The 17,855-nt window shown below is 50.5% G+C and overlaps 1 protein-coding gene across 1 annotated transcript in view; it reads left to right on the top strand.

Annotated features, from left to right (window-relative positions):
- coro7 (coronin 7) overlaps positions 1–17,855 on the top strand; it is a 270,650-nt gene that overhangs the window by 1,633 nt on the left and 251,162 nt on the right. The window contains exons 2-6 of the mRNA XM_090197319.1: positions 858–954; positions 1,416–1,496; positions 5,277–5,347; positions 13,870–14,056; positions 17,533–17,609. Of these exons, the coding sequence (XP_090053445.1) occupies positions 858–954; positions 1,416–1,496; positions 5,277–5,347; positions 13,870–14,056; positions 17,533–17,609 (513 nt within the window). The remainder of the gene's footprint in view (positions 1–857; positions 955–1,415; positions 1,497–5,276; positions 5,348–13,869; positions 14,057–17,532; positions 17,610–17,855) is intronic.

Here is a 17,855-nt window from a genome sequence, read left to right as displayed (position 1 = left end):
GACAGTCTGAATCTTCCCTATTATGACAGTTAGTCTGAATCTTCCCTATTATGACAGTTAGTCTGAATCTTCCCTATTATGACAGTTAGGCTGAATCTTCCTTATTATGACAGTTAGGCTGAATCTTCCCTATTATGACAGTTAGTCTGAATCTTCCCTATTATGACAGTTAGTCTGAATCTTCCTTATTATGACAGTTGGTCTGAATCTTCCTTATTATGACAGTTGGTCTGAATCTTCCTTATTATGACAGTTAGTCTAAATCTTCCTTATTATGATAGTTAGTCTGAATCTTCCCTATTATGACAGTTAGTCTGAATCTTCCTTATTATGACAGTTAGTCTGAATCTTCCTTATTATGACAGTTAGTCTTAATCTTCCTGATAATGACAGTTAGTCTGAATCTTGGGTGTTTGGAGAAGCAGTGTGTGTGTGCTCTGCCTGTGTATTTAAGTTATCCACAGTTTATTTTGGGATGACAATGAAGGGCATTGCACTTCAGCAGTGTGTGTCTAAAAGAGTGTGAGCTGTTATTCTCTTGTGTGGACTTGTCAAGGGAATGCTTAGGATCCCACTCAGTTGGATAGACTTGCATTTAAATGAACAGACAATAACTGAAACATTCTAATGGTTTTCTTGTCAAGTATAGCAACAATTCTGTTCGCCCCTACTCTATTATATTAGCGGAGGTCAGAAATAGCCTACTCATAATGACCGTTAGACAGTGTCATCTTTTAGGCCACTGCGATCACCTTTGTTGTATCTGATGGCCAGTTGCTTAAGTCATCTTCCTAATGATAGCTCCAGTGTCCCACCACACCTACCCCTAATGCACTGTGAATTTCCCCTGTGTCCAGGGCTGGATCAGTAATGTCCGGGCAGGATCCTTCACCTCTCAGGGGAACCACATCAAATCCAGCACCAGGCTTGTGGCCTTCAACACTGACCAGGCCGGTAAGGATAAGACTGAGTCAGGACAACTATAGAACCAAACTGTGCTTTCTTTTCTAAATGTCAGTTCCTGCATGATTCCAGCAACTATGGTGGATGTGCTATCCTTTTGGCCCTATAGTGTGATTCAGGCAACAGTGGTATGCTAAGTGGGGTTCAACTAAGTATATTCTATTCTGTCTAGTCTCTGTTATGAGGAGTCCTGCTGTCTGTCTCTGGTATATTTACCTGTCTGTCTCTGGTATATTCACCTGTCTGTCTCTGGTATATTTACCTGTCTGTCTCTGGTATATTTACCTGTCTGTCTCTGGTAAGTTCACCTGTCTGTTGAAGCGTGTGTGAGCAGGTATTGCCATCACAGAGCAGATATCTCTATCTGTTTTGTTAGAGCAGGCCATATCAGTATGAAAGTGAGACTGTATAGATCATGCTGTCTGTCTCTTGTGTGTGTGTCTTGTCACCAGGTGGAGGAATGCTTGGCCTCACCTCTGTGGAACCAGGGTCTGATGGCAAGTGGACAGTGACTGTGATCCCATGTCATGCTGGTAAGATCCCTCTATCCACTTTTCATTCATTTTTCCTGAGTGGCGCAGCGGTCTAAGGCTCTGCCTCTCAGTGCTAGAGGCATCACTACAGACCCGGGTTAGATCCCGGGCTGTATCACAACCAGCGTTGTCCGGGTTAATGGAGGGTTTGGCTGGGTTAGGCCGTCATTGTAAAATCTCTCCTTCACAAGCCCCAGACACTATCCACTCATCACAACTCTCTTTTTTCTCTCTCTGTTGTTTTACATTTCTTAAAGCTGCAATATGTAACAATTTGGGCGACCTAAACAATAAACAAATTCATAATAGAAATGTGTATTATAGATCTGTCATTTTAAAGGAAGAATAAGAAGTAGATCTGTTCTTTGTGAGCTATTTCTATGCTTCCCGTTAAGTTTTGCTTGAAACAGCTGGAAATACAATATTTTTAGTTATGTAAAATGTTTCACAGCGGTTTAGATGGTATAATGACTCTGTACACTACACTTGTTTGTTTTGTCACATCAACTGCAATTAAGTGAACTATTATAATTTTAGCAACCAGGACATGGCGGAGCCATTTCTGCATCGTGCATCTTTAATATTTCATATTATTACCATGAGTACGTTTTAGTACAATCCCAGATAAATGATTGTGCTGTCTGTCTGTCTTGCCAACTGCTATGGTCATTGTCACGACTCCTGACCAAAGGAGTTAGCTAGACAGTACAACCAGATCTGGAACTAGGTGTAGTGAACATGAGTCAGGTACATGGTTGCTCATGGTCTCGTGATGAGCTAGCCCTGCCTGCGACATCAAAATCAGTGGCCCAAAAGGGAATTTCCTCTTGGTCTAAAGTGGTTTTTAACGTGAGAGACCAGGGTTAAGATGTTTCAACCTTTATCGAACTGACTCCCTTTTGTCTGCTTTTTTAACAAGACCATTTTCTTAAAGGTCCAGTCCAAAATGTGATTTCCTGCGTTTTATATTTACACTGCTCAAAAAAATAAAGGGAACACTTAAACAACACAATGTAACTCCAAGTCGATTACACTTCTGTGAAATCAAACTGTCCACTTAGGAAGCAACACTGATTGACAATACATTTCACATGCTGTTGTGCAAATGGATTAGACAACAGGTGGACATTATAGGCAATTAGCAAGACACCCCCAATAAAGGAGTGGTTCTGCAGGTGGTGACCACAGACCACTTCTCAGTTCCTATGCTTCCTGGCTGATGTTTTGGTCACTTTTGAATGCTGGTGGTGCTTTCACTCTAGTGGTAGCATGAGACGGAGTCTACAACCCACACAAGTGGCTCAGGTAGTGCAGCTCATCCAGGATGGCACATCAATGCGAGCTGTGGCAAGAAGGTTTGCTGTGTCTGTCAGAGTAGTGTCCAGAGCATGGAGGCGCTACCAGGAGACAGGCCAGTACATAGGGGGCGTGGAGGAGGCCGTAGGAGGGCAACAACCCAGCAGCAGGACCGCTACCTCCGCCTTTGTGCAAGGAGGAGCAGGAGGAGTACTGCCAGAGCCCTGCAAAATGACCTCCAGCAGGCCACAAATGTGCATGTGTCTGCTCAAACGGTCAGAAACAGACTCCATGAGGGTGGTATGAGGGCCCGACGTCCACAGGTGGGGGTTGTACTTACAGCCCAACACCGTGCAGGACGTTTGGCATTTGCCAGAGAACACCAAGATTGCCAAATTCGCCACTGGCGCCCTGTGCTCTTCACAGATGAAATCAGGTTCACACTGAGCACATGTGACAGACGTGACAGAGTCTGGAGACGCCATGGAGAACGTTCTGCTGCCTGCAGCATCCTCCAGCATGACCGGTTTGGCGGTGGGTCAGTCATGGTGTGGGGTGGTATTTCTTTGGGGGGCTGCACAGCCCTCCATGTGCTCGCCAGAGGTAGCCTGTCTGCCATTAGGTACCGTATGCTGGTGCGGTTGCCCTGGGTTCCTCCTAATGCAAGACAATGCTAGACCTCATGTGGCTGGAGTGTGTCAGCAGTTCCTGCAAGAGGAAGGCATTGATGCTATGGACTGGCCCGCCCGTTCCCCAGACCTGAATCCAATTGAGCACATCTGGGACATCATGTTTCGCTCCATCCACCAACACCACGTTGCACCACAGACTGTCCAGGAGTTGGCGGATGCTTTAGTCCAGGTCTGGGAGGAGATCCCTCAGGAGACCATCCGCCACCTCATCAGGAGCATGCCCAGGCATTGTAGGGAGGTCATACAGGCACGTGGAGGCCACACACACTACTGAGACTCATTTGGACTTTTACATCAAAGTTGGAGCAGCCTGTAGTGTGGTTTTCCACTATAATTGTGAGTGTGACTCCAAATCCAGACCTCCATGGGTTGATAAATTAGATTTTTTGATTTTTGTGATTTTGTTGTCAGCACATTCAACTATGTAAAGAAAAAAGTATTTAATAAGAATATTTCATTCATTCAGATCTAGGATGTGTTATTTTAGTATTCCCTTTATTTTTTTGAGCAGTGTATTTCCACACTAGGAGGTTGGATAATACTCTGAAATTGTGAAAATTATTATAATGCCCTTTTAGTGTAAGAGCTGTTTGGAAAGACCACCTGAAATATCAGCCTGTTTTGGTGGGATGGATTTTTGGCCTTCCATGGTGACATTCAGGAAGTTTGTTCATTTACCAATAAGAATGAGGGTTCCAAACCTCTGTGCCAATAACCACTAGTTTTTAGTTTCCCCCTCCCCACTCAGACCACTCCCAGACTGTCAGAGCTAAATTCTTCCTTGAGAAATTGCTTTGTTATGAAGCGTTTGTTTCTTTTTGACCATTTTAATTGAAACCAATCACAGTAAGCTACTTAATTGTTCCCCAGAAGTGATTTGATATTGTCACAAAAACTGCTGCATTGGACTTTTAACTTATCCAAGTGATCACAAGAGGAATGCATCGTTCTCAAATAAACCCTTAAACCTGTGACCTAAATCTCTTGTTTGTCCTCCTCTTTGTCTGTCTCTCTCTCACTCTCTTACTCAGATCTGACAACTGATTTGTCCTCTCTCTCTCTCACTCAGATCTGACAACTGATTTGTCCTCTCTCTCTCTCTCTCTCTCTCTCACTCTCTTACTCTCTTACTCAGATCTGACAACTGATTTGTCCTCTCTCTCTCTCTCTCTCTCTCACTCAGATCTGACAACTGATTTGTCCTCTCTCTCTCTCTCTCACTCTCTTACTCAGATCTGACAACTGATTTGTCCTCGCTTTCTCACTCTCAGATCTGATAACTGATTTGGACTTCTCTCTGTCTCTCTCTCTCTCTCTCTATCTCTCAGATAACTGATTTGGACTTCTCTGTCTGTCTCTCTCTCTCACTCAATTCAATTCAAGGGCTTTATTGGCATGGGAAACATGTGTTAACATTGCCAAAGCAAGTGAGGTAGATAATATATAAAGTGAAATAAACAATAACAATTAACAGTAAACATTACACATACAGAAGTTTCAAAACAATAAAGACATTACAAATGTCATATTATTTTTATATATATATATATATATATATATCAGTGTTTTCTCTCTCTCTCTCTCTCTCTCAGATCTGATAACTGATTTGTCCTCCTCTCTGTCTCTCTCAGATCTGATAACTGATTTGTCCTCCTCTCTGTCTCTCTCTCAGATCTGATAACTGATTTGTCCTCTCTCTGTCTCTCTCTCAGATCTGATAACTGATTTGTCCTCTCTCTGTCTCTCTCTCAGATCTGATAACTGATTTGTCATCTCTCTGTCTCTCTCTCAGATCTGATAACTGATTTGGACTTCTCTCCGTTTGATGATAATCTCCTGGCTACCTGTTCTGCAGATGAAACGGTGAGGCCCTCCTGTCTCTCGGTCCTCCTTCCTCTAAGGCCCTGTCCTCATTCCTCTAAGGCCCTGTCTTCATTTAAAAAAAATGTCCTTCATTCTTTCCTTCCTTCCTCTTGACCTTTCACCTAACTATAAGATGAGTCATAGCTTTAAGAGAGGAAGGAAGGAAAGAGGATTTCGTTATGGTCATACACTCTCTTGCAGACTGGTTGTCTGTTTTTTTCATGGTACATGCACATACTCATGAACAGTTGTTTGTATCTTTAGGCCGGGAACGAGGGCTCTGACACATCTGGATGAAAAAAATGAATTGCATTGACTGTTATTATGTGGAAAGGAACCTTTTGAAGTCACTCACAGTCCATGTGTGAGTGTGTATGCAGACTCAGCAGCAGGGTCTGCCTCAGAGGGCTGAGTAAACACATGTACAGCCACACTGAGCCGAAGCCTCAGTGAGTGCACAGTAAAGTACCCAGCATATGTAGAGGAGCCCTGAGCTCAGCTAGGATACTTTATATTCCCAGCTTTCATCTGCTGCCAAGAAGACATATTGTTTTAGTCACCTTGTTGTGCTGAGTAACACACACAGACGTCCACACCCACAAAAACACATGTACACACACACACACACACACACACCCTGTTTTAAGACTTTGTCATCGCTTTTGCCATGCTTTGGGCTCCTGAGTGGCAGTGGTCTAAGACACTTCATCTCAGTGCAAGAGGCGTCACTGCAGTACTTGGTTCGAATCCAGGCTGCATCACATCCTGCCGTGATTGGGAGTCCCATAGGGCGTCGTCTGGGTTTGGCCGGGGGAGGCCATCATTGTAAATAAGAATTTGTTCTTACCTGACTTGCCTGGTTAAATAAAGGTTCAATAAACTAATAAAACAGGCCCCAGGTGGCATTTAAAAGGCTCCAATTTACCACCTTATTGCTGGATTAAATCCAGGTGTCAGGAGTCCCAGTAGGGAGAACATGGTCCCGGTGTCAGGAGTCCAGGTGTCAGGAGTCCCAGTAGGGAGAACATGGTCCAGGTGTCAGGAGTCCCAGTAGGGAGAACATGGTCCAGGTGTCAGGAGTCCTACTAGGGAGACCATGGTCCCGGTGTCAGGAGTCCCAGTAGGGAGGACATGGTCCCGGTGTCAGGAGTCCCAGTAGGGAGAACATGGTCCAGGTGTCTGTAGTCCTAGTAGGGAGAACATGGTCCCGGTGTCAGGAGTCCCAGTAGGGAGAACATGGTCCAGGTGTCAGGAGTCCTAGTAGGGAGAACATGGTCCCGGTGTCAGGAGTCCCAGTAGGGAGAACATGGTCCAGGTGTCAGGAGTCCCAGTAGGGAGAACATGGTCCCGGTGTCAGGAGTCCCAGTAGGGAGAACATGGTCCAGGTGTCAGGAGTCCTAGTAGGGAGAACATGGTCCAGGTGTCAGGAGTCCTAGTAGGGAGAACATGGTCCCGGTGTCAGGAGTCCTAGTAGGGAGAACATGGTCCAGGTGTCAGGAGTCCTAGTAGTGAGAACATGGTCCAGGTGTCAGGAGTCCTAGTAGGGAGAACATGGTCCCGGTGTCAGGAGTCCTAGTAGTGAGAACATGGTCCAGGTGTCAGGAGTCCTAGTAGTGAGAACATGGTCCCGGTGTCAGGAGTCCTAGTAGGGAGAACATGGTGCCGGTGTCAGAAGTCCCAGGAGTGAGAACATGGTCCCGGTGTCAGGAGTCCCAGTAGTGAGAACATGGTCCAGGTGTCTGTAGTCCTAGTAGGGAGAACATGGTCCAGGTGTCAGTAGTCCTAGTAGTGAGAACATGGTCCCGGTGTCAGGAGTCCTAGTAGGGAGAACATGGTCCAGGTGTCAGGAGTCCTAGTAGTGAGAACATGGTCCCGGTGTCAGGAGTCCTAGTAGGGAGAACATGGTCCCGGTGTCTGTAGTTCTAGTAGGGAGAACATGGTCCCGGTGTCAGGAGTCCTAGTAGAGAGAACATGGTCCCGGTGTCAGGAGTCCTAGTAGTGAGAACATGGTCCAGGTGTCAGGAGTCCTAGTAGGGAGAACATGGTCCCGGTGTCAGGAGTCCTAGTAGTGAGAACATGGTTCAGGTGTCAGGAGTCCTAGTAGTGAGAACATGGTCCCGGTGTCAGGAGTCCTAGTAGGGAGAACATGGTCCAGGTGTCAGGAGTCCTAGTAGGGAGAACATGGTGCCGGTGTCAGAAGTCCCAGGAGTGAGAACATGGTCCCGGTGTAAGGAGTCCCAGTAGTGAGAACATGGTCCAGGTGTCTGTAGTCCTAGTAGGGAGAACATGTTCCAGGTGTCAGGAGTCCTAGTAGGGAGAACATGGTCCCGGTGTCTGTAGTTCTAGTAGGGAGAACATGGTCCCGGTGTCAGGAGTCCTAGTAGAGAGAACATGGTCCCGGTGTCAGGAGTCCTAGTAGTGAGAACATGGTCCAGGTGTCAGGAGTCCTAGTAGGGAGAACATGGTCCCGGTGTCAGGAGTCCTAGTAGTGAGAACATGGTTCAGGTGTCAGGAGTCCTAGTAGTGAGAACATGGTCCCGGTGTCAGGAGTCCTAGTAGGGAGAACATGGTCCAGGTGTCAGGAGTCCTAGTAGGGAGAACATGGTGCCGGTGTCAGAAGTCCCAGGAGTGAGAACATGGTCCCGGTGTCAGGAGTCCCAGTAGTGAGAACATGGTCCAGGTGTCTGTAGTCCTAGTAGGGAGAACATGTTCCAGGTGTCAGGAGTCCTAGTAGGGAGAACATGGTCCCGGTGTCTGTAGTTCTTGTAGGGAGAACATGGTCCCGGTGTCAGTAGTCCTAGTAGTGAGAACATGGTCCCGGTGTCAGGAGTCCTAGTAGTGAGAACATGGTCCAGGTGTCAGGTGTCCCAGTAGGGAGAACATGGTCCAGGTGTCAGGTGTCCCAGTAGGGAGAACATGGTCCAGGTGTCAGGAGTCCTAGTAGGGAGAACATGGTCCAGATGTCTATAGTCCTATAGTCCTAGTAGTGAGAACATGGTCCAGGTGTCAGGAGTCCTAGTAGGGAGAACATGGTCCAGGTGTCAGGAGTCCTAGTAGTGAGAACATGGTCCCGGTGTCAGGAGTCCTAGTAGGGAGAACATGGTCCAGGTGTCTGTAGTTCTAGTAGTGAGAACGTGGTCCCGGTGTCTGTAGTTCTAGTAGTGAGAACGTGGTCCTAGTAGGGAGTACGTGGTCCAGGTGTCTGTAGTCCTACTAGATAGAACATGGTCCAGGTGTCTGTAGTCCTAGTAGGTAGAACATGGTCCAGGTGTCTGTAGTCCTACTAGGGAGAACATGGTCCCGGTGTCTGTAGTCCTACTAGGGAGAACATGGTCCAGGTGTCTGTAGTCCTACTAGGGAGAACATGGTCCAGGTGTCTGTAGTCCTACTAGGGAGAACATGGTCCAGGTGTCTGTAGTCCTAGTAGGGAGAACATGGTCCCGGTGTGTGTAGTCCTAGTAGGGAGAACATGGTCCCGGTGTGTGTAGTCCTACTTGGGAGAACATGGTCCCGGTGTCTGTAGTCCTACTAGGGAGAACATGGTCCCGGTGTGTGTAGTCCTAGTAGGGAGAACATGGTCCAGGTGTCTGTAGTCCTAGTAGGGAGAACATGGTCCAGGTGTCTGTTGTCCTAGTAGGGAGAACATGGTCCAGGTGTCTGTAGTCCTAGTAGGGAGAACATGGTCCAGGTGTCTGTAGTCCTAGTAGGGAGAACATGGTCCAGGTGTCTGTAGTCCTAGAAGGGAGAACATGGTCCAGGTGTCTGTAGTCCTAGTAGGGAGAACATGGTCCAGGTGTCTGTAGTCCTAGTAGTGAAAGCTCCAATGTTTAACAGTAGGTGGTTGGGTATGGGCAAACTGAGTCAGCTGCAATGGGTTTTTGGGCAAGGCCAGCTGTTGGAAATTAACTCACTGTTCATTAACAACGGGGTTGGGGCTAATGGCATGTCTATCAACTCTGCCTTTCAATTTTAAGTGAGTGTAGCTGGGGTTTGAACGTTCAGTGAGTGTAGCTGGGGTTTGAACGTTCAGTGAGTGGAGCTGGGGTACGAACGTTCAGTGAGTGGAGCTGGGGTACGAACGTTCAGTGAGTGGAGCTGGGGTACGAACGTTCAGTGAGTGGAGCTGGGGTTTGAACGTTCAGTGAGTGGAGCTGGGGTTTGAACGTTCAGTGAGTGTAGCTGGGGTTTGAACGTTCAGTGAGTGGAGCTGGGGTTTGAACGTTCAGTGAGTGTAGCTGGGGTACGAACGTTCAGTGAGTGGAGCTGGGGTTTGAACGTTCAGTGAGTGGAGCTGGGGTTTGAACGTTCAGTGAGTGGAGCTGGGGTTTGAACGTTCAGTGAGTGGAGCTGGGGTTTGAACGTTCAGTGAGTGGAGCTGGGGTTTGAACGTTCAGTGAGTGGAGCTGGGGTTTGAACGTTCAGTGAGTGGAGCTGGGGTTTGAACGTTCAGTGAGTGGAGCTGGGGTACGAACGTTCAGTGAGTGGAGCTGGGGTTTGAACGTTCAGTGAGTGGAGCTGGGGTTTGAACGTTCAGTGAGTGGAGCTGGGGTTTGAACGTTCAGTGAGTGGAGCTGGGGTTTGAACGTTCAGTGAGTGGAGCTGGGGTTTGAACGTTCAGTGAGTGGAGCTGGGGTTTGACGTTCAGTGAGTGTAGCTGGGGTACGAACGTTCAGTGAGTGGAGCTGGGGTTTGAACGTTCAGTGAGTGTAGCTGGGGTTTGAACGTTCAGTGAGTGTCGCTGGGGTTTGAACGTTCAGTGAGTGGAGCTGGGGTACGAACGTTCAGTGAGTGGAGCTGGGGTTTGAACGTTCAGTGAGTGTAGCTGGGGTTTGAACGTTCAGTGAGTGGAGCTGGGGTTTGAACGTTCAGTGAGTGTCGCTGGGGTTTGAACGTTCAGTGAGTGTCGCTGGGGTTTGAACGTTCAGTGAGTGTCGCTGGGGTTTGAACGTTCAGTGAGTGGAGCTGGGGTTTGAACGTTCAGTGAGTGGAGCTGGGGTTTGAACGTTCAGTGAGTGGAGCTGGGGTTTGACGTTCAGTGAGTGTAGCTGGGGTACGAACGTTCAGTGAGTGGAGCTGGGGTTTGAACGTTCAGTGAGTGTAGCTGGGGTTTGAACGTTCAGTGAGTGTCGCTGGGGTTTGAACGTTCAGTGAGTGTCGCTGGGGTTTGAACGTTCAGTGAGTGGAGCTGGGGTACGAACGTTCAGTGAGTGTAGCTGGGGTTTGAACGTTCAGTGAGTGGAGCTGGGGTTTGAACGTTCAGTGAGTGGAGCTGGGGTACGAACGTTCAGTGAGTGTAGCTGGGGTTTGAACGTTCAGTGAGTGGAGCTGGGGTACGAACGTTCAGTGAGTGTAGCTGGGGTTTGAACGTTCAGTGAGTGGAGCTGGGGTTTGAACGTTCAGTGAGTGGAGCTGGGGTTTGAACGTTCAGTGAGTGGAGCTGGGGTTTGAACGTTCAGTGAGTGGAGCTGGGGTTTGAACGTTCAGTGAGTGGAGCTGGGGTTTGAACGTTCAGTGAGTGGAGCTGGGGTACGAACGTTCAGTGAGTGGAGCTGGGGTTTGAACGTTCAGTGAGTGTCGCTGGGGTTTGAACGTTCAGTGAGTGGAGCTGGGGTTTGAACGTTCAGTGAGTGGAGCTGGGGTTTGAACGTTCAGTGAGTGTAGCTGGGGTTTGAACGTTCAGTGAGTGGAGCTGGGGTACGAACGTTCAGTGAGTGTCGCTGGGGTTTGAACGTTCAGTGAGTGTCGCTGGGGTTTGAACGTTCAGTGAGTGTAGCTGGGGTTTGAACGTTCAGTGAGTGGAGCTGGGGTTTGAACGTTCAGTGAGTGGAGCTGGGGTACGAACGTTCAGTGAGTGGAGCTGGGGTTTGAACGTTCAGTGAGTGGAGCTGGGGTTTGAACGTTCAGTGAGTGGAGCTGGGGTTTGAACGTTCAGTGAGTGGAGCTGGGGTTTGAACGTTCAGTGAGTGTAGCTGGGGTTTGAACGTTCAGTGAGTGGAGCTGGGGTTTGAACGTTCAGTGAGTGTAGCTGGGGTTTGAACGTTCAGTGAGTGGAGCTGGGGTACGAACGTTCAGTGAGTGGAGCTGGGGTACGAACGTTCAGTGAGTGGAGCTGGGGTTTGAACGTTCAGTGAGTGGAGCTGGGGTACGAACGTTCAGTGAGTGTAGCTGGGGTTTGAACGTTCAGTGAGTGGAGCTGGGGTACGAACGTTCAGTGAGTGGAGCTGGGGTACGAACGTTCAGTGAGTGTAGCTGGGGTACGAACGTTCAGTGAGTGTAACTGGGGTACGAACGTTCAGTGAGTGGAGCTGGGGTACGAACGTTCAGTGAGTGGAGCTGGGGTTTGAACGTTCAGTGAGTGTCGCTGGGGTTTGAACGTTCAGTGAGTGGAGCTGGGGTTTGAACGTTCAGTGAGTGGAGCTGGGGTTTGAACGTTCAGTGAGTGGAGCTGGGGTTTGAACGTTCAGTGAGTGTAGCTGGGGTTTGAACGTTCAGTGAGTGGAGCTGGGGTTTGAACGTTCAGTGAGTGGAGCTGGGGTTTGAACGTTCAGTGAGTGGAGCTGGGGTTTGAACGTTCAGTGAGTGGAGCTGGGGTTTGAACGTTCAGTGAGTGGAGCTGGGGTTTGAACGTTCAGTGAGTGGAGCTGGGGTTTGAACGTTCAGTGAGTGGAGCTGGGGTACGAACGTTCAGTGAGTGGAGCTGGGGTACGAACGTTCAGTGAGTGGAGCTGGGGTACGAACGTTCAGTGAGTGGAGCTGGGGTTTGAACGTTCAGTGAGTGGAGCTGGGGTACGAACGTTCAGTGAGTGGAGCTGGGGTACGAACGTTCAGTGAGTGGAGCTGGGGTTTGAACGTTCAGTGAGTGGAGCTGGGGTACGAACGTTCAGTGAGTGGAGCTGGGGTTTGAACGTTCAGTGAGTGGAGCTGGGGTACGAACGTTCAGTGAGTGGAGCTGGGGTACGAACGTTCAGTGAGTGGAGCTGGGGTACGAACGTTCAGTGAGTGGAGCTGGGGTACGAACGTTCAGTGAGTGGAGCTGGGGTACGAACGTTCAGTGAGTGGAGCTGGGGTACGAACGTTCAGTGAGTGGAGCTGGGGTACGAACGTTCAGTGAGTGGAGCTGGGGTACGAACGTTCAGTGAGTGTCGCTGGGGTGCGAACGTTCAGTGAGTGTCGCTGGGGTGCGAACGTTCAGTGAGTGTCGCTGGGGTGCGAACGTTCAGTGAGTGTCGCTGGGGTCAAGGGATCAGTTTAAGTCATTGCCTTCAATGACCTACTGACATGGAGCAAGAGACAAACCTCAAAAACCTTCTCTCTAACATTAGATAGACATATGCAAATGTTACATTTACATGTGTATAATACTTTATTTCTATGTGTAACATACACTTGCTTCCATTCAGCCACAAGAGCATTAGTGAGGTCGGGCACCGATGTTGGGCGATTAGACCAGACTCACAGTCGGCGTTCCCATTCATCCCTAAGGTTTTCAATGGGGTTGAGGTCAGGGCTCTGTGTAGGCCAGTGAAGTTCTTCCACACCGATCTCAACAAATCATATCTGTATGTATCTCACTTTGTGCACCGGGGCATTGTCATGCTGAAACAGGAAAGGGCCTTCCTCAATGCTTTAGGTAAGAGTTCCCTTCACTTGAACAAAGGGGCCGAGCCCAAACCATGAAAAACAGCCCCAGACCATTATTCCTCCTCCACCAGACTTTACAGTTGGCACTATACATTCGGGTAGGGAGCGTTTCTCAAACCCAGATTTGTCGGTCAGACTGCCAGATGGTGAAGCATCATTCAAGAGAACATGTTTCCACTGCTCCAGAGTCCAATGGCGGCGGGCTTTACACCACTCCAGCTGACGCTTGGCATAGTGATCTTAGGCTTGTGTGCGGCTGCTGGGCCATGGAAACCCAGTTCATGAAGCTCCCGACGAACAGTTCTTGTGCTGACGTTGTTTCGAGGCAGTTTGGAACTCGGGTAGTGAGTGTTGCAACTGTGAACTGACGATTTTACGCACTTTAGCACGCCACAGTCCCGTTCTGTGAGCTTGAATGACCAACCACTTCACGGCTGAGCTGTTGTTATTCCTCGACATTTCCACTTCACAATAACAGCACTTACAGTTGACTGGGGCAGCTCTAGAAAGGCAGAAATTTGACGAACTGACTTATTGGGAAGGTGGCATCCTATGACGGTGCCACGTTGAAAGTCACTGAGCTCTTGAGTAAGGCCATTCTACTGCCAATGTTTGTCTATTCAGATTGCATGGCTGTATGCTTGATTTGATACACCTGTCAGCAGTGGGTGTGGCTGAAATAGCCAAATCCATGAATTTGAAGGGGTCCACATACCTTTGTAATTATTATGTATGTCACTGTCTTCATGTCTGATTGAGAGCCCATTCACCCGACGCTCTTGTTTGTGTGTGTTTGTGTGTGCGCAAGTGTGTCTCTCTTTTACTCAGCACAACACGGTCACTAAAAACATGCTTTCTTGGCCTGGTGTGTGTCCATGCAGGTGAAGCTGTGGCGTGTGTGTGAACCAGAACAGGAGCAGCCCGGGGGGGCGGAGGTGACCCTGTGTCCCGGAGAGGGTCGTCTGGAGCTGGTCGCCTTCCACCCCACCTCCTCTGGCCTGCTGGCTGTGGGCTCCACCAAGACAGCCCAGCTCTGGGACACCAGCCGCCAACAATCACCGCTAGCAGGTAGGATACACTGGAGGAGAGGAGCTTTACATGCAGGCATGAAAGAATGGTGAATGCATGAACACACACTCTTATAGACACAAATGATTGAAGGAACGCACACAAACACACATGCATGAATGATGAACACACGCACTCATAATCAATCACTCACAAATGGATCAATACAGTACAAACACACTTCTTCACACAAATATAGCAGCAAACAGACCATGCACACAATCGGTCAGTCAGTTTGATCCTTTCACAGTTGAAGGTCGAGAGTCGTGCCTCCTCCGAAACACAACCCAACCAAGCCGCACTGCTTCTTGACACAATGCCCACTTAACCTGGAAGCCAGCCGCACCAATGTGTCGGAGGAAACACTGTACACCAGGCGACCGTGTCAGCGTGCATTGCGCCCGGCCCGCCACAGGAGTGCGTGATGGGACAAGAACATCCCTGCTGGCCAAACCCTCCCCTAACCCAGACGACTCTGCCTGATGGGTTGCCTGGTTGCGGCCGGGCAACAGAGCCTGGACTTGAACCAAGATCTCTAGTGGCACAGCTAGTACTGCGATGCAGTGCCTTAGACCACTGCGCCACTCGGGAGGCCTAGAGGGTGAACCTCAACTGTGTCCCGTGTGACGACTTTCTTCCATTTGACAAATGCCGTTGTCATCTATGCCATCTACTGTCGTGTCATCATAACCATACATGCTATGCTGTATCCAACCAGCCGTAGCACTATAACCTCATTATGTTCTGTGTACCATTGATCCAGGTGGTCTTAACTGGGTCTGATTTGGGGTTTCTACAATTTATGTAAGGTTGTTTCATCCTGTGTTTCCCTCTGTGTCTTGTGTCTTGGCCTCACCTGTCCCGTGTCTGGGCTGCACCTGTCCTGTGTCTTGGCCCCACCTGTCCTGTGTCTTGGCCTCACCTGTCCTGTGTCTGGGCTTCACCTGTCCCGTGTCTGGGCTTTTCCTGTCCTGTGTGTTGGCCTCACCTGTCCCGTGTCTGGCCTCACCTGTCCTGTGTCTTGGCCTCACCTGTCCCGTGTCTGGGCTGCACCTGTCCTGTGTCTTGGCCCCACCTGTCCTGTGTCTTGGCCTCACCTGTCCTGTGTCTGGGCTTCACCTGTCCCGTGTCTGGGCTTCACCTGTCCCGTGTCTGGGCTTTTCCTGTCCTGTGTCTTGGCCCCACCTGTCCCGTGTCTTGGCCCTACCTGTCCTGTGTCTTGGCCTCACCTGTCCCGTGTCTGGGCTTTTCCTGTCCTGTGTCTTGGCCCCACCTGTCCTGTGTCTTGGCCTCACCTGTCCTGTGTCTGGGCTTCACCTGTCCCGTGTCTGGGCTTTTCCTGTCCTGTGTGTTGGCCTCACCTGTCCTGTGTCTTGGCCTCACCTGTCCTGTGTTGGCCTCACCTGTCCCGTGTCTGGCCTCACCTGTCCTGTGTCTTGGCCTCACCTGTCCCGTGTCTGGGCTGCACCTGTCCTGTGTCTTGGCCCCACCTGTCCTGTGTCTTGGCCTCACCTGTCCTGTGTCTGGGCTTCACCTGTCCCGTGTCTGGGCTTTTCCTGTCCTGTGTCTTGGCCCCACCTGTCCCGTGTCTTGGCCCTACCTGTCCTGTGTCTTGGCCTCACCTGTCCCGTGTCTGGGCTTTTCCTGTCCTGTGTCTTGGCCCCACCTGTCCTGTGTCTTGGCCTCACCTGTCCTGTGTCTGGGCTTCACCTGTCCCGTGTCTGGGCTTTTCCTGTCCTGTGTGTTGGCCTCACCTGTCCCGTGTCTGGCCTCACCTGTCCTGTGTCTTGGCCTCACCTGTCCCGTGTCTGGGCTGCACCTGTCCTGTGTCTTGGCCCCACCTGTCCTGTGTCTTGGCCTCACCTGTCCTGTGTCTTGGCCTCACCTGTCCCGTGTCTGGCCTCACCTGTCCCGTGTCTGGGCCTCACCTGTCCCGTGTCTGGGCTGCACCTGTCCTGTGTCTTGGCCTCACCTGTCCTGTGTCTTGGCCTCACCTGTCCTGTGTCTTGGCCTCACCTGTCCCGTGTCTGGCCTCACCTGTCCTGTGTCTTGGCCTCACCTGTCCTGTGTCTTGGCCTCACCTGTCCTGTGTCTTGGCCTCACCTGTCCTGTGTCTGGGCCTCACCTGTCCCGTGTCTGGGCTGCACCTGTCCTGTGTCTTGGCCCCACCTGTCCCGTGTCTGGCCTCACCTGTCCTGTGTCTTGGCCTCACCTGTCCCGTGTCTGGGCTGCACCTGTCCTGTGTCTTGGCCTCACCTGTCCCGTGTCTGGGCTGCACCTGTCCTGTGTCTTGGCCTCACCTGTCCTGTGTCTTGGCCTCACCTGTCCCGTGTCTTGGCCTCACCTGTCCCGTGTCTGGGCTGCACCTGTCCTGTGTCTTGGCCTCACCTGTCCCGTGTCTGGCCTCACCTGTCCTGTGTCTTGGCCTCACCTGTCCTGTGTCTTGGCCTCACCTGTCCCGTGTCTGGCCTCACCTGTCCTGTGTCTTGGCCTCACCTGTCCTGTGTCTTGGCCTCACCTGTCCCGTGTCTGGCCTCACCTGTCCCGTGTCTTGGCCTCACCTGTCCCGTGTCTGGCCTCACCTGTCCCGTGTCTTGGCCTCACCTGTCCCGTGTCTGGCCTCACCTGTCCCGTGTCTTGGCCTCACCTGTCCCGTGTCTGGCCTCACCTGTCCTGTGTCTTGGCCTCACCTGTCATGTGTCTTGGCCTCACCTGTCCCGTGTCTGGGCTGCACCTGTCCTGTGTCTTGGCCTCACCTGTCCCGTGTCTGGGCTGCACCTGTCCTGTGTCTTGGCCTCACCTGTCCTGTGTCTTGGCCTCACCTGTCCCGTGTCTTGGCCTCACCTGTCCCGTGTCTGGGCTGCACCTGTCCTGTGTCTTGGCCTCACCTGTCCCGTGTCTGGCCTCACCTGTCCTGTGTCTTGGCCTCACCTGTCCTGTGTCTTGGCCTCACCTGTCCCGTGTCTGGCCTCACCTGTCCTGTGTCTTGGCCTCACCTGTCCTGTGTCTTGGCCTCACCTGTCCTGTGTCTTGGCCTCACCTGTCCCGTGTCTGGCCTCACCTGTCCTGTGTCTTGGCCTCACCTGTCCTGTGTCTTGGCCTCACCTGTCCCGTGTCTGGGCTGCACCTGTCCTGTGTGTTGGCCTCACCTGTCCCGTGTCTGGCCTCACCTGTCCTGTGTCTTGGCCTCACCTGTCCCGTGTCTTGGCCTCACCTGTCCCGTGTCTGGCCTCACCTGTCCTGTGTCTTGGCCTCACCTGTCCCGTGTCTGGGCTGCACCTGTCCTGTGTTTCTACCTGTGCTTTCTTTTCTTTGTCTATTCATCCTGAATCTGTTCTTTATGTACTTTGTTGTTCCTGGTCTTGTGTTAACCTGTGCTGTTGACCTCTCTGTGACCTTTCCTTGACCTCCCCTGTGATAACCTGTGGGCTGAGCTGACCAGTCTCTTGATCTCTGACCTGTGTTTCTGTCTGCAGCTCTGGAGCCGCACGGTGATCAGCTGCAGAGTCTTAGCTGGAAACAGGACGGCTCCCTGCTGGCTTCCTCCTGCAAGGTGAGTCAGTCCTACAGTACATACTGAGGCCAGACAGGAACTATTATTATCATGTACAGTACATCTAAATATAAACTCAGCAGAAAAAGAAACATCCTCTCACTGTCAACTGTGTTTATTTTCAGCAAACTTAACGTGTAAATATTGGTATGAACATAAGATTCAACAATTGAGACATAAACTGAACAAGTTCCACAGATGTGACTAACAGAAATGGAATAATGTGTCCCTGAACAAAGGGGGGGT

Source organism: Oncorhynchus mykiss, chromosome 13, assembly GCF_057628025.1.
Source record: "Oncorhynchus mykiss isolate SJ-2025 chromosome 13, ASM5762802v1, whole genome shotgun sequence".
NCBI classification, from domain to species: domain Eukaryota; kingdom Metazoa; phylum Chordata; class Actinopteri; order Salmoniformes; family Salmonidae; genus Oncorhynchus; species Oncorhynchus mykiss.
Note: the sequence above shows the minus strand (reverse complement) of the source record. Positions and strands in the feature narration are given on the sequence as shown.